The sequence below is a fragment of the Meles meles genome, chromosome 4 (genome assembly GCF_922984935.1).
Source record: "Meles meles chromosome 4, mMelMel3.1 paternal haplotype, whole genome shotgun sequence".
Classification (NCBI taxonomy): Eukaryota; Metazoa; Chordata; class Mammalia; order Carnivora; family Mustelidae; genus Meles; species Meles meles.
The window spans coordinates 36,116,591-36,130,931 of record NC_060069.1 but is presented as its reverse complement, the minus strand read 5'-3'; the positions used below and the strand labels follow the sequence as shown (position 1 = coordinate 36,130,931).

The 14,341-nt window shown below is 46.3% G+C and overlaps 1 protein-coding gene across 1 annotated transcript in view; it reads left to right on the top strand.

Moving 5' to 3' along the window:
• Nucleotides 1-14,341, top strand: part of GLB1 (galactosidase beta 1) — an 80,647-nt gene that overhangs the window by 10,286 nt on the left and 56,020 nt on the right. Inside the window, exons 2-5 of the mRNA XM_046001745.1 lie at nucleotides 9,923-10,092; nucleotides 11,366-11,516; nucleotides 12,064-12,124; nucleotides 13,904-13,998. Of these exons, the coding sequence (XP_045857701.1) occupies nucleotides 9,923-10,092; nucleotides 11,366-11,516; nucleotides 12,064-12,124; nucleotides 13,904-13,998 (477 nt within the window). The remainder of the gene's footprint in view (nucleotides 1-9,922; nucleotides 10,093-11,365; nucleotides 11,517-12,063; nucleotides 12,125-13,903; nucleotides 13,999-14,341) is intronic.

Genomic DNA, 14,341 nt, shown 5'->3' with positions numbered 1-14,341 from the left:
CTTTTAGTGGGAAATACTTAGAGACCATAATTTAAGTGCTAGAGGAGCTAGTGTCATTTCTAAGCCTGAAGTTTCAGTGTTTATTGCCAGGAAATAAATATTTTTTTGAAAGAAAAAAAATGATATTAGTATTTCCAATTTAAATGTCAAGTTATGAGCTTTTTTGAAAAATAAACTTTTTTAGAGCACAGCAGACTTGAATGGAAGGTCCAGAGATTTCTCACAGAACCCTGGTTACAGGGTTTTTACTTAACTTTGATTTTATGTTTGTTTCCATTTTACACTGAAAATTTTGGTTCCTAACAACCAGTGTAATTATTTATTTACTTTATCCTACCTACATACATTATGGATTCAAAATAGCAATAAACTATTATTACTAGGATGAAATCTACTGGATACAGTTTTGTTTGTTCATTTGTTTGACCTGAATGCAGCTTTAAGATACATTTTTATCCTTGGGCTAAATATCATCAAAATACTCTTTCAAATTCACTTGAAATGATTCTTTCCTGTGTGGAAAGAAACTTGGGTCTGATATTAACTTCGAAGAACTGTTTTATAATTTTAAGACTCATTTTTAGTATTATTTTTAAGACTATGTACTTACCTTTTCTCTGAGCTGAGGAGGCAGAAATAAATCTGTAACTGCCTGTGAGTCCTGGAGGATTTGGGGAGCTGGTCCCAAGCTGTGTTCATTTCTCCTCCATTCTGCCATTTTCCTTCCTCTCCCGTTGTCACTTGTGTTCCATTGTCATTGACGCTCTTAGTCTGCTGTCTCTCGGAACACTGCACAAAAATCTTTGCGGAACCAGAGAGGCAAACATACGTAACAACACTGATAAAAACAGGACGCATAAGCCAGAGCGGGTCATCCACAACTTCCTTCCAATCTGTATTGATTGTCACCCTTTCCCGTGGCTGTTTTGCTTCTTTAGCCTGTCTCATGTCTGCTGCTTCCCTGACACTGGGTGTTTGAAAGGCTCTTAGCTCTGGCACCATTGAAGTTTGTTGTATAATCATTGGAAATACCCCTCTGTCTTTCTGTTCTGTGAGCCGAGGGGTCTGGGAAGCCCATGTGTATCAACACCCTTCTGTCGCCATCTTCTCCACTCCCCTTCATCCCTTGTCCCTCGACCCTAGGGCATTGGCAGCCTAGGAGGGTTGGGTCTGTGCCACTCCGGAGCTGAGCGGCTCCTGTCAGGAATTCTCCAGGCTCTTGGGCCCCGGGGGTGAGTGAAAGGGCATACAGGGTGCTGGGGTTACAGATCCATTGACCAGGTGCTTTACCAGGGTCCTACTGAAGGGCTGGAAGATGTAGTGTCTCCATATGGTCAACATGACCCCTAACTTGTGACGTCACTGAGCACCTTGTATTTCTTTGTTTGTGTTGAGGAATGTGCGTAACGTAATGCTAGTATAATTATTTTTAGTCCTGAGTATTAGAAAACCTGGGCAATGTTCACCTTGCCTGGTGACATAAATGTTGGTATTGTGTTGAGTTTTCTTAAAGAGATGCTTATTTACCACTGAAATAATCTAAACAGGATAACTTTCAAAATACTCTGTCGGACAGTATTAGGTCTCTGCTGTATAATTGGTTCAAGGGTATTTGGTCTGTACTGCTGTCTTTTTTTCCCCAGGATTTTATGCATCATACACAGGGGTCTTGGGAAGGTGTGTGGTTTGCCTTGCTTGCAATTGCTTTTTCTTTTCTAAGTTTCTGTGACCTCATGCATTGTAAACACTGATGCTGCCACACCCCCGCACGTGTGAAATAAAATGATGGCTCTTCAGTATTCCGTTCCCGTGCCAGTTAATTCAGAAGGCGTGGAATCTGACCACAGGTCATATTTTTTGCTCTTTTGTATTTGGGGGGGACTAAGCTCCGAAGACAGTTTTCCTCTTTCCTTCTCCCCCGCCATTTCTCGATCGCCTTACTTCTGTCAGAGGTACCACAGCCCAAAGATGTTAAGGAGGCCGGCCCTTTTAGACTAGATCCCCTCAGTCCTTCAATGTTGAGAGGAGTCACTTTGGAGCTTTGAAACGGATTTCCCCTATTGACCTTGGCCATGACAGCCACCATTTGGAAGCTGTCTCTTAGGTGATGTGGCTTCTGTGGCTATCCCCATCACTCCACTGTGTGCTACTCTTCCAAGCCTCAGTTTCAGGGACTTGTCACAGTTCCTTGGGTCCAAATAACATGATGTTGTTTATCTATCAGACCAGTGTGACATTCCATGAGATGTGCTGATGACTGGGGTCTCTCGTGGGAGAGAGTGGGGCCGTGGGGGCGGCGGGCTGGGACTAGAGAGAGAATGTGTACTGCTTTCCTGCCCACTTACCAACAAACCACTCTTCATCCTTTCTACTGAGCGTTTTGAAAAGAATAGAACATTAGCCACAAACCCAAACCCTGGGTTTTCCACTTGACCCTTCCCTCCATAATGCCTCTGACTTGCGGTGTGGGTTCAGGGTCCGTTAAGTAAAGCCATCCCAGTTTGCACTCAGGACCAGGGAATCACTGTAGGATAGGCGCTCCTTGTTGGACCCACGTAGAAGGGCCTGGTGGGCTGTGGCTCCCTTTCTCCCCAGTCTCCTAAAGAGCGGTAAATGCCATCGCATTTCGGGACACCTGGTATGTCCGCTCAGGTGTATCCAGCCATCCCCAGAAGGCCATTTTCCCCAGGTTCCCCAGTCCTACTGGGGAAGGCATCACAGGATTCTTCCTCAAGAGATCCATGCCACCCTCCCTTCAGTCAATTGGCTGTTGTTGGAGAGGCTGCCCCAGAGCTGGGAACTGGAGGAAGGAATCACAACTTTCCATTGCAGTGGCTGATGTCAGCCTTTTGCTCAGGAGTTCTTGATTTTTTTTTTTTTCCTTGTTAGACATGTCAGGCAGCACCCTAGCTGGTTCCACAATCATCCCACCCACTGGAAGTGCTGTGGTCTGTTGCACTCTCGCCTAGCTGGTCGTTGTGGTGCTTATGTGGTCCCTCACTGGGCTTCTCAGGGATACCAGGGCCCTCCTCAGCATGGCGTTCCTTCCTGACGGGAGTGTACTCTAGCCTGTCCTGGGGGATATAATCAGATGGTGGGTTGTCTGTCAACCATGTTTACATTCTCATCTCTTTGAGGCATCTCAGAGTTCCTCAGGATGCTGAGCCCATCCTGGCAGATCCACCTCATTTCCCGTAGGCCAGCATCATGCCCAGGTTCCAAGGAGCCGGATTCCAACAGTGTCGCAACTAGGTTACGGTACCTTTATCCAGATGGTAACTCACAGGTCATGGGTCAGTGCACTGTGAGAGTAAACTTCCCTCTAGCTGGCCTTATGGTCTGTCCCTTGAGGTCCTCTCCCAGTGTGCCCACATGGCTAAGTCCTGAGCCTTACCCTTCTAGCTGGAGACAATGGTCTCTTTAACGATGGCCACAGAAGCCTCTGGCATCACAGAATGCCTGCAGTGGATGTTGATCCCACCTGGCAGTCTTTGTTCAAAGCCTCCAACTCGGTGAGTAAAACTCAGCCAACCTCACATTCCTTTCATTACCAGTACCTCCCACCACCCCACACCGTTCCAGGGGTAGAGCGAATGCAGATGCCAGCTCCTCCCCCTCTCTCTTCTCTCTCGCTTCTCTCAGTCCAGCACAGGTGAGGACCTAGAATTCGTATTTGCATAATGTGGGGTGTCCCCACCCACTTAATACCAGCCTGTAGGGTTCTTGTGGCTATCTGACAGATACGAGAGATCCAGGTCTAGGTTCACAGCCTGAGGATCTGCTCTTCAGGCCAGTCCTGATACCACTGTCTTAATTGGGGTTCTTTAGAAGCAAAACATGAAGCAAGGGCTTGAGTGCAGGTGATCTGAGAAGCAGGCAGGAAGCACAGGTGGAGAGAAACGGGTCTGTGTGAGGATGTGTCATGGTTCTCGCTGTGGGCAGTAGGGCCAGCATCTCCTGGAGGGTACACAGAACATCTCCAGCATTGTCTGCCTACAAGATGCAGCTGCCACCCCATTGGCTGAGGGTTGGCCCGAGGTGCATGGGCGCCCCAGCACTCCTGCATCGCTGGGCGAGCAGGTTCCTGTCAAGGGGCAGGAAGGAGCAAAGCCCCAGGGCGTGGGTCTGAGCTGAGACACTGTCACCGAGCTCACTCACGACAGCCACGGGCTGCAGCTGACATAGGTATGCTTTAAAAGAGCCCTTCTCGGGGCGCCTGGGTGGCTCAGTGGGTTAAGCCTCTGTTTTCGGCTCAGGTCATGATCTCAGGGTCCTAGGATGGAGTCCCGCATCGGGCTCTCTGCTCAGCGGGGAGCCTGCTTCCCTTCCTCTCTCTCTGCCTGCCTCTCTGCCTGCTTGTAATCTCTGTCTGTCACATAAATAAATAAAATCTTAAAAAAAAAAAGCCCTTCTCAGCCTTCTCTTCTTACTCTTGATGTCTCGAAGATCTTTCTGCAAGGGCAAGAGCATCTCGTCAGTCTCAGAAGCTGCATTATGCTCCATCGTGCACGTATGCGTGTCTGCTTAACATTCACGGTCAAGGCTCTTACCGTAGAAACCATGATTTATTTCATCAGGACACTTTTTTTTAAAGATTTATTTATTTGTTTGTTTGTTTGGAGAGAGCATTCACCTGCGCATGGGCACAAGCAGGGGGAGGGGCAGAGGGAAAGGGAGAGAATCTTAAGCAGACACACACTGGGCATGAAACCCGACACAGGGCTCGATCTCATGATCAGCCCGGAGCTGAAATGAAGTCTCTCGCTCAACCCACAGTGCCACCCAGGCCCCTTCATCAGGGCACCTTTTTAATTTTATCTATATGTGTTTTTCCAGTTTTACTGACAAACGACTCTCCTCACTATATAAGTTCAAGGTGTACAGCATGATTTTATTTACATTTACTGTGAAGTGATCACCGCAGTAGTTAATGTCAGTCTTCTCATGTCGACACAATGGAAAGGAAAAAGTTTTCTCCTTGCCATAGGATTTATAGGAGTTACCCTCCTTTTTTTAATCTAAGATTTTATTGGTTATGAAGCGTGCCTGGATGGCTCAGTCAGTTAAGCAGCCTACTCTTGGGGGACAAGCAGACTCCGTGCTTAGTGCCGAGCCTTATGGAGCTCAAATACCAGGACCCCAATATCGCAGTCTGAGCCAAAATCAAGAGTTGGACATTCAAGCAACTGAGCCACCCTAGGATTTACCCTCTTAACAGCTTTCCTGTATGTCACACAACAGTGTCAACTATAGTCACCCATGTTGTACATTTTGTCTCTAGTGTTTATTTATCTTTTAGCTGGAAGTTTGTATCTTTTGAACTCCTTTCTCCAATCCTCCCCTTTCTTAAATTTTGTCAACATTTTATTAGGAAAATTGTCACACATAGAGTTGAAGGAATTTTATGCTTACCATCCAGATTCTACCATTAACATTACTGTCGATCTATCCCTCCGTCCATCCACCCATCGCTCCATCTTATTTTTTAGATGCGCTACAAAGTAAGTTGCAGGCATCAGTGTACTTCTCACTCCAGGCGTGCCGCATGTCATTAATTAGAGGTGAATACTGCTTACAGCTCTTTTTCTCCCTTTAAGGTGAACTTTACAGACAATGAAATATACAAATCTAAGGGTACCCTTTGACGAGTATTGAGAAATGCACACCCTGTGTAATCTGAAATCCATATTCAGCTAGCTTACCATTACCCCAGGAAGTTCCCTCATGGTCTTTAGCAAGCAGTTGGTGCCTCCCCCTCCCAAAGGCAACAGCTACCCCTGATTTTTTTCCCAGCATAGATTAGATTTGCCTGTTCTAGAGAACTTCATATAAATGGGCTCATATAGTATGAACCTTTTGTGTAGGGCTCAAACTCAGCATGACAGTTTTGAGATTTATCCGTATTATTGGCCGTACCCATCGTTCTGCTTTATCACTGAGAAGTATTCTATTGTATGAGCACACCAAGCTGCATTCCTCCCTCCTGCTGATGGACATTTGCTTACTTCTGGTTTTAGGCAATTATGAATGAAGCTGCTGTGAACATGTGTTACACGTCTTTTCATGAACTTATGCTTTTGTTTTTCTTACAACCAAGAAAAAGGCTTTATTTTGAGGGGCGGCTTGGTTTTTTAACAGTGTGGCAATTAAACACACAAACGAACAAAGAGAATACCATGTGTCCATACCAGCTTCCACAGTGGTCAGCTTGGCTCCATGTGCCCTCTGCTCTTCAATTTGCTCTTTTTCTTTTTCATCAGTAGGGACCTCAGAGTTTGTGTCCTTCCACCCATAAAAACGTCTGTATGTATGTCTGACTGATGAGAAGTTTCTCTTTTGTGGAATCAGCATGCTTTTGTTTTAGCCAACAGAATGAACAGTAATTCTTTTAATCCCACCTCATGCCTGGTCTCTGTTCAGACTTTCCTTGCCTCAACATTGGCTTTTTTTGCATTTCATTAGAATCAGGATCCAAACCAGGTTCCCATGTTGTATTAGGTCATTATGCCTCTCAAGTTCTCTTTTATTTTCTAACAATATTGTCTTTATTTTGTCTGATTTTAATGCCATCAGTCTACTGAAGCAACTCTACCATTGGACTTCTAGAGCGTCCCACATTTTGGATTTGGCATATTTTACTTCCTTGAGCTATTGGTGGACTGAGGTTCACTTGAGGTTCAAGTTCAGTAACGAGGACTGCTTCTAGGTGGGGCTGTACTTCCTGTTGAATCACAGCATGAAGGACGTAATGTCTGCTTTTTCCATTTTTAAGAGGCTGACATGAGCCAAGGAATCATGTATCTATAACTCAAAGGGGTTAATATCTGTGCTATCTTTAATTTCCTCTTTTAAATCTCTCTCCTTTTTTAAATGCCCCCAATTTTTCCACCTGAGACCAGCGGGAGCCTCTTCAGGTTAGCCCCCGTGTCCTACATCTAACCACCCCTTGGTCCTGGGGGTTCCTCCTGTCCATTGCCCACCTCACTGCCGCCACCACCACGGTCCATGACTCTGCTTCCTTTTTGCTGCTCCAGGAAAAGGCCAGAGTGCGTGACATTTGAAAACACACACTTTGGGGCGCCTGGGTGGCTCAGTGGGTTAAGCCTCTGCCTTCAGCTCAGGTCATGATCTCAGGGTCCTGGGATCGAGTCCCGCATCAGGCTCTCTGCTCAGCAGGGAGCCTGCTTCCTCCTCTCTCTCTCTGCCTGCCTCTCTGCCTACTTGTAATTTCTCTCTGTCAAATAAATAAATAAAATCCTTAAAAAAAAAATTAAAAAAAAAAAGAAAACACACACTTTGATGTGGTCTTCCGTGTAAGTTGCTCTCCACAGCTCTTGAAGTGAAGCCCAGGCCCACGAATGTGCATGTCAGGTGCATTTAGTCTGGTCCCTGTCCGCCTTCAGTTCCCTGCGGTGCACTGTCTGTACTGAGGTTCTGGGGCCCCTCCTCAGCATCCCACACACTGTCTCCTCTGCCTGTGTCCTTCCCCTTGCCCACATCTTCCTCATCCTGGGGCTTAGCTCAAGCTGGTCGTTCCCAACGCTGTCTGCACATGACATCATCATCTGGGCAGTGTTAAGAAATGCCGATGCCTCCACCCAAGATCAATTAAAATCTGAATGTCTGGGCGTGAGTCCTGACTTTGCTATTTTTAAGAGTTTGCACAGCTGAGTCTGATGCGTGGCCAAGGTTGAGAAACAGAGTTCTTCCCTCTGAGGAATTTGTCCTCACGCCCCACTCCCGGGTTACATGCCATTTATTACCACTGCAGCATTCCACTGCAGCCCTGACCAGCTTTATTGAGGTGTAATTGATACTAATGCTGTGTAAGTTAAGGTGTGCGGCGTGAACATCTTATCCTTTAGCATCTGGGCCTCACGATGTTGATACCTGGTCTAGAAAGAAGCTTCTTATAGGTTGTGGCCACATCAGGGTGGCGCCTTCTGATACTACTTGTAAATGGACAGTAGGGAGATATTTGGGCTGGATTCTGGGGTTGTTTGAATGCAGGGATGGTGCTCCGCTGAGTGGGACAAAGGCCAGAGTCCATTGTCTGCTGACATCACATCTTGGCAACCTCCCGTGCTCCTCTGAGTCCTTACCCCTAGCCAAGCAGACTGCAAACAGCTCCCTGCATTTCGCAGTGGCTTAGCCCCTTTCTCCCTGTTTGAAGAATTTCCCCAGCTCATGTACCATCTCTGTACTCAGAACAGTAGGAAACCCTTTTTTGGCACCTAATTACATACATCCTGTGAAAATGTTTTTAAAATCACCCATTGGGGCACCTGGTCTAAGAAGTAACTTATATTTTTCATGAGTTTCTCCAGGAGTTTCTTGCCTTTACTAGAACAAAGTGATAAGCGATTGACGCTCTGGCCCTTTCTTTAGAAATGATTTTTTTTTTTTTTTTTAAGAATTTTATTTATTTGACAGAGAAGAGAGAACGAGGAGGCGGGGAGCAGCAGGGAGAGGGAGACGTAGGGAGAGAGAGAAGCAGGCTCCCATGGAGCAGAGAGCCTGACGTGGGGCTCCATCCCAGAACCCTGGGATCATGACTTGAGCCGAAGGCAGGTGCTTAACGGACTGAGCCACCCAGGCACCCGAGGAATGATTCTTAAATTAGCTATCTCTTTATTTTTGGTTAGCTTTACTGAGATTAACTCACATATAATACAGCTTTCCATTTGCCTCTGAGCGGTTTACTCCGAGTTGTTTAACTTTTCATCACAGTGCTTTAATTCCCTAGTTAGATTTCAGGCCGAATATCTAGGACTTGGGGTCTTACACTTGTTTCCAGACATGACTTCAAGGGAAGCCTTCAAAGCTGTCATGGACTGTGGTGCTGCTATGAAAAAAGCTTAAAAAAAAAAAAAAAAAAAAGCCTAAAGCTGCGCAAGGAATCTTACCAACAATGAAGGAAAGCAATTAACTGGTTTCTTAGAGTCCTGGTCCTGTGGGCACCTGTGACCCCTCGCTACCTTTTCCCGTCCACCAGAGGGCAGTGTTCTATTCTACCTAACTGTTGGCTTCCCTTTCACATCCTAGCATTTTAGCTTTTGAACCAGTCCCGTGTTTCTCGAAATTTAATTTGCCTAGATTTTTTGATTTTGCTAGAAATATGCCTTTCATTGCAACCCAGTGGAGACCTACATCAGGTGCAACTCTAAATATGTATGTACAACAAAATCTTCATAAAATAATACTTGTCTTTACCAGGTGCAGTACACTGATATTTTCTGTTCTCTTTCATTTAAACAAGTGCTGATCAAAAAAAAGTTTTTTTTAAGTGTCAGTCATCACCCAAGTTAGGTTCATGATTCACATATTGGATTGCAGCCCATAATTTGAAACGGACTGCCTTCAAGTTCACTTAGTCTAACATCCTGCGTGTTTGTGGAAATGGAGATGTGGGGTTAGAGAGGGTATTTGCCTCATCACTGCAGGACTTGGAGCCCCGGCTGGGACAGTTGACTTCTCATCTCTTGCGCTCAGACTAGTGACATGACTGTCACGGTCCATCCAGTGCTCCCGCCGGTCACAGCCACAGGGAAGGAGGGTGTCTATGTATGTGTTCTGTTCCCAGCACACTGGGCTTTGCTATACCAAGAAGAGACTCACCTTCAGCAGGGTTTTCTCTTTGGGAATATAATTTCTGTGTCTCAGCCACCGATTGTCACGCTGGTGCTGGACAGGTAAACTCTTTGGAGTCCTGCCCATGGGTCCTCCCTGATGATTTCTGTTGCCTGGGTGCATTAGCCACTGGCTTAGTGGCGCTCTGTTTTACAGCCCAGAACCCAGGCCTTAACTCTGTCAGCAAATTCTGCAGATGAAAGGGGCAGGGGGCCGCTTGTCACAGTCAGAGTGTCTGCTTCCAAAATGCGGAAGGTGGAGGTTCTCACATGATCCCCTCCTTGCTCTGTAGAATGCTTCCCAGAGGACGTTCAAGATCGACTACCATCACAACCGCTTCCTGAAGGATGGCCAGCCCTTCCGCTACATCTCAGGAAGTATTCACTACTCCCGCGTGCCCCGCTTCTACTGGAAGGACCGGCTGCTGAAGATGAAGATGGCTGGGCTGAACGCCATCCAAACGTAAGTAGGGCACCGGACTCTCCCCTGGGCCAAGACACCCACACCCGGACAGAGGTACAGCCCCATTCCCAGTGCAGCTAGCGATTTCGTTCCTTGGAATGGGACATGGCATAATCTGGTGTTCTGGGAAGGGTTTGGCATGAGCTCAACTAGCCCTTCTTCGGATAATTAACCACTTCTTCCGATCTTGAACTTTGCCACTGGAAATCATAAAATGAACCTGAGCTTGTGAAGGCAAAGGGGAGTAATAGTGATTGAGCATTTGTTGTGTGTAGGGCACATGAAGGACTCCATTTCTTCAGTCCCATCTACAGCTGGTGAAGCTGGGATTTACCCAAGTGCGTCTTTTTGGCCAGAGGTCTCCTTAGCATTTAGAGGTAACTGCGTTTGTAGGCAGCCACAGCTTCCCTGAGCTCTTGGGGGCATAGGCCGCGGTAGGTAGATTCCTGAACCCAATTTCCCTTTGTGGTTCTGCGGGGTAATTCTAGAGCCTCTAGTTACAGAATTACCCCAATAACTATCTCTCATGTCTTCTGCTGTTGCATGGTGACTAACTGGGGGGAAAGTTGGGGCGGCTGGCCACTCTGGTTTTCACACTACTGATGAGGATTGCAGATAGCCTCTTCAAGATAAGGGGTGAAAAAAATGCAGAGCCAGAGCCCTGGGCCCGGGGACCTACCTGCAGTTTAACACTTAGCTCTGGGTAACTAAGGCCATGGGATTGTGGGAAAAGGCCACGAGCCAGGGGTCATCCAAGAGACCTCTGTGATGGCAGCGGGTAGCTTCGTGATGCCGTTTGTGGCCTAGACTGAAGGCAGCCAGGGGAACTGGTGGAAGTTTTTGTCATGACTTCCTGCATGCTGTTCCTGACAAAATCTTTTGCAGGAGGATACAAGGGTCAGAGGTTTGGGGGTTTTGTTGTTTTTCCTTAGAAAGCATTTTCAAGAAAATAAGTATACCTCTTATTATCTTAGCATGGATATTTTCATTTTCCCTTGGCCTTACACAGGCATAAATAATTTTTATATAGTAGTAATTAATGTTCATGTAATTCTGTTTTTTGTTTTTTTTTTTTTTTTTAAGTCATTACACAGGAACGGGGCTTCCTCGTGGGTCATAAACTTAAACATGTCCTCGCCACCAAGTGTGGTTCCATTGGGGGGCTGCTGGAGGGAGCTGTGTGACTGTCTGAGGGCTTACACTTACACTGACGGTTCAGAAATGCCCAGATTTCTGACCTGTTTCCAGGAAGGGGCTGTGCGTGTCTCGGCAGGTACGTGCCCTGGAACTTTCACGAGCCTCAGCCAGGACAGTACGAGTTTTCCGGGGAACAGGATGTGGAGTATTTTATTAAGCTGGCCCATGAGCTGGGACTGCTGGTCATCCTGAGGCCTGGACCCTACATCTGTGCAGAGTGGGATATGGTGAGTACAGCTGGGCTGGGCTCTGCCTGGCTGGTGTGCACGACCAGCTGGGCTGGTGGCTGGAGATCTGGGGGACAGTGAGTGAGAGCGGTTTCAGTAAGTCTCTAATTCCAGAGTGCACTGAGCCTGTCCCTGTAGCCGGGACAGGTGTGTCCTTTACCTTGGAGGTGCCTCGGCAGAGAGGGGCCGGTAAGGGTCAGAAGGCAGGCGTCCCCCTCTTGGTGCTCACTCACATGGCTCGGTTTCCCCATTGTAAAAAGACGGGTCATGGTTTGTCTCTCGCCCAAGGTAGTCGAGAAGCTAAGTGGATAATCTAGACAAAGGCTTTGATTCTCCAAACACGGCATGTGTGTGAAGTCATCTGACTTTCACGCTTACATTTCTAATTTCCTTGAATGTCACAAACGAGAAAGCCCAGTTAATGCCCCTTCTTCATGAAACTTTTTTTTCTTCACTGTTAAAATCATTCCTAATACCTCCCCCATCCCCAGACCTTATAATGGCTTTTCTCTTCCTCTTTTCTCCCCCACCCCCCACCCCATCCTAGGGAGGATTACCCGCTTGGCTCTTATTAAAAGAATCTATTATTCTCCGTTCTTCAGATCCAGGTGAGTTGTTACAGATGTTTTGAGATTGCTTATGATATCTTTGGACGTTTTATATCAAAAGTGCCAGGTATTTGGAAGGCTGGGGTGCTTCTGTCCCTCTGAAAGCTTACTGGAAGTGTGAGGGTTAATCACTGTCCACTGCAGGCATTGCATGTGTGGGGACTAGGGCTCACTTGAACTATTTGACCAGATCTTGCTGATAAACTGGTAGCTTTGAACTGGCATTGGGCCCTGTTTGTGGTTTACCGACGCACTTCAATGCTTTCTCTGCCTACTTTCTCAATAAATTACATGGCCAGTGATAGCATCTAGCTAATCAAAATGGCAATTCATTTGTCTGCCTTTACAGAGTGATTTGTAAAGGAAGTCTTTTGCTTATCTTTTTAAACAACTAGAAAATATTTTAGCCATAAATAATCACCCTGATCAGTGAGAAGCTCCCATTTGGCTGCATTTCTGTCTTCTGAAGACTTCAGTTTTTCCTTGTGATGCTAGTGTTGGAGATGGTGGTAAGAGCAGCTAACTTTGATTAAATTAAAATAAAATAAAAAGGAAAAACACCGAGTAGTGCAATTGCTGGGCGATAAGGTAGCTCTGTTTTCAACTTTTTGAGGAACCTCTGTACTGCTTTCCAGAGAGGCTACACCAGCTTGCACTCCCACCACTAGTGTAGGAGGGTTCCCCTTTCTCTGCATCCTCGACAACATCTGTTATTTCCTGACTTGTTAATTTTAGCCATTCTGACTGCCGTGAGGTGGTATCTCACTGTGGTTTTGACCTGTATTTCCCTGATGCTAAGTGATGTTGAGCATTTTTTCATGTGTCTGTTGGCCATTTTGATGTCTTCTTTGAAGAAATGGTGATCTGAAGGGGAACCTGCACCCCAATGTTGATAGCAACAATGTCCACAATAGCCAAACTATGGAAAGAGCCCAGATGTCGATTGACAGATGAATAGATAAAGAAGATGTGGTTCATATCTAAATGGAATATTACTTAGACATCAAAAAGAATGAAATCTTGTCATTTACAATGACTTTGGTGGAATAAGAGAGTATAATGCTAAGTGAACTAAGTCCATCAGAGGAAGACAAATGCCATATGATCTCACTCATATGTGGAATTTAAGAAACAAAACAGATGAGTATAGGGGAAGGGAAGGAAAAATAAAGTAAGACAAAAACAGGGAGCGAGGCAAACCATAGAAGACTTTTAACTATAGGGAAGAAACCGAGGGTTGCTGGAGGGGCGGTGGGTGGGGGATGGGTAACTGGGTGATGGGCATCAAGGACAGCATTTGATGGAATGAGGACTGGGTGTTCTGTGCAACTGATGAATCACTGAACTCTACCTCTGAAGCTGACAATACACTATATGTTATTATATAAATTGAATTCAATTTTATAAACTTGAAAATAATAAAATAAATAAAAAGGGAAAAACAATCTGCCCTACTCTGACAGAGAGAAAGACACACCATTCAGACATTCTTTTCTTCATTCAACAAACGTGGGCTGGATTCCCCCTGGGCTCCAGGCTTGGTGTGTAGTGGCGAGGACAGATACCATGCCTGTTGTTCCTTGTCCACTGAGAGTCCTTGAGGACGTGGCTCCTTGCAGGAGAACTTCCGTGAGACTTCCAGAGCACACAGCCACCCCGTTTCACATCATCACTGAAACCAGCAGATCCTGATCTCAGCTGCCAGTTCCAGCTGAGGCAGACTCGTGTCTGTTTGCAGGAATAGGTATGGAGTGAAGTTAAACCTGTCTTGTTTTCCAGACTACCTTGCAGCCGTGGACAAGTGGCTGGGAGTCCTCCTGCCCAAGATGAAGCCTCTCCTCTATCAGAATGGAGGGCCGATCATAACGGTGCAGGTAACCTCGGAGATGAGCATGGTCGGGCGGTGGGGACGGCTTTCATCCATCCACAGTATATGCAGAAGTGATGTGTCTCTGAGCCACACAGATCTGTTTCTTTGCAAGGCAATGCCACAGCTGGTGATTTTATTGAAGTTGCATTGTGGGGAGGCATTATCATTTTAAATGCCTGCCATATACCAGGTTGACTGCCCTATAGATGCTATTCAGTTATTCCAGCCACCGTCTCTTTTAGTAGAAGAACTTCTGAGAGGTTGAGGGACTTAGCCAAGGTCACCCAGCTGGCAAGTGGCAGAATCTGGATGGCAGCCCAGGTCCCTTGGTCCACTGATCCTGTGGT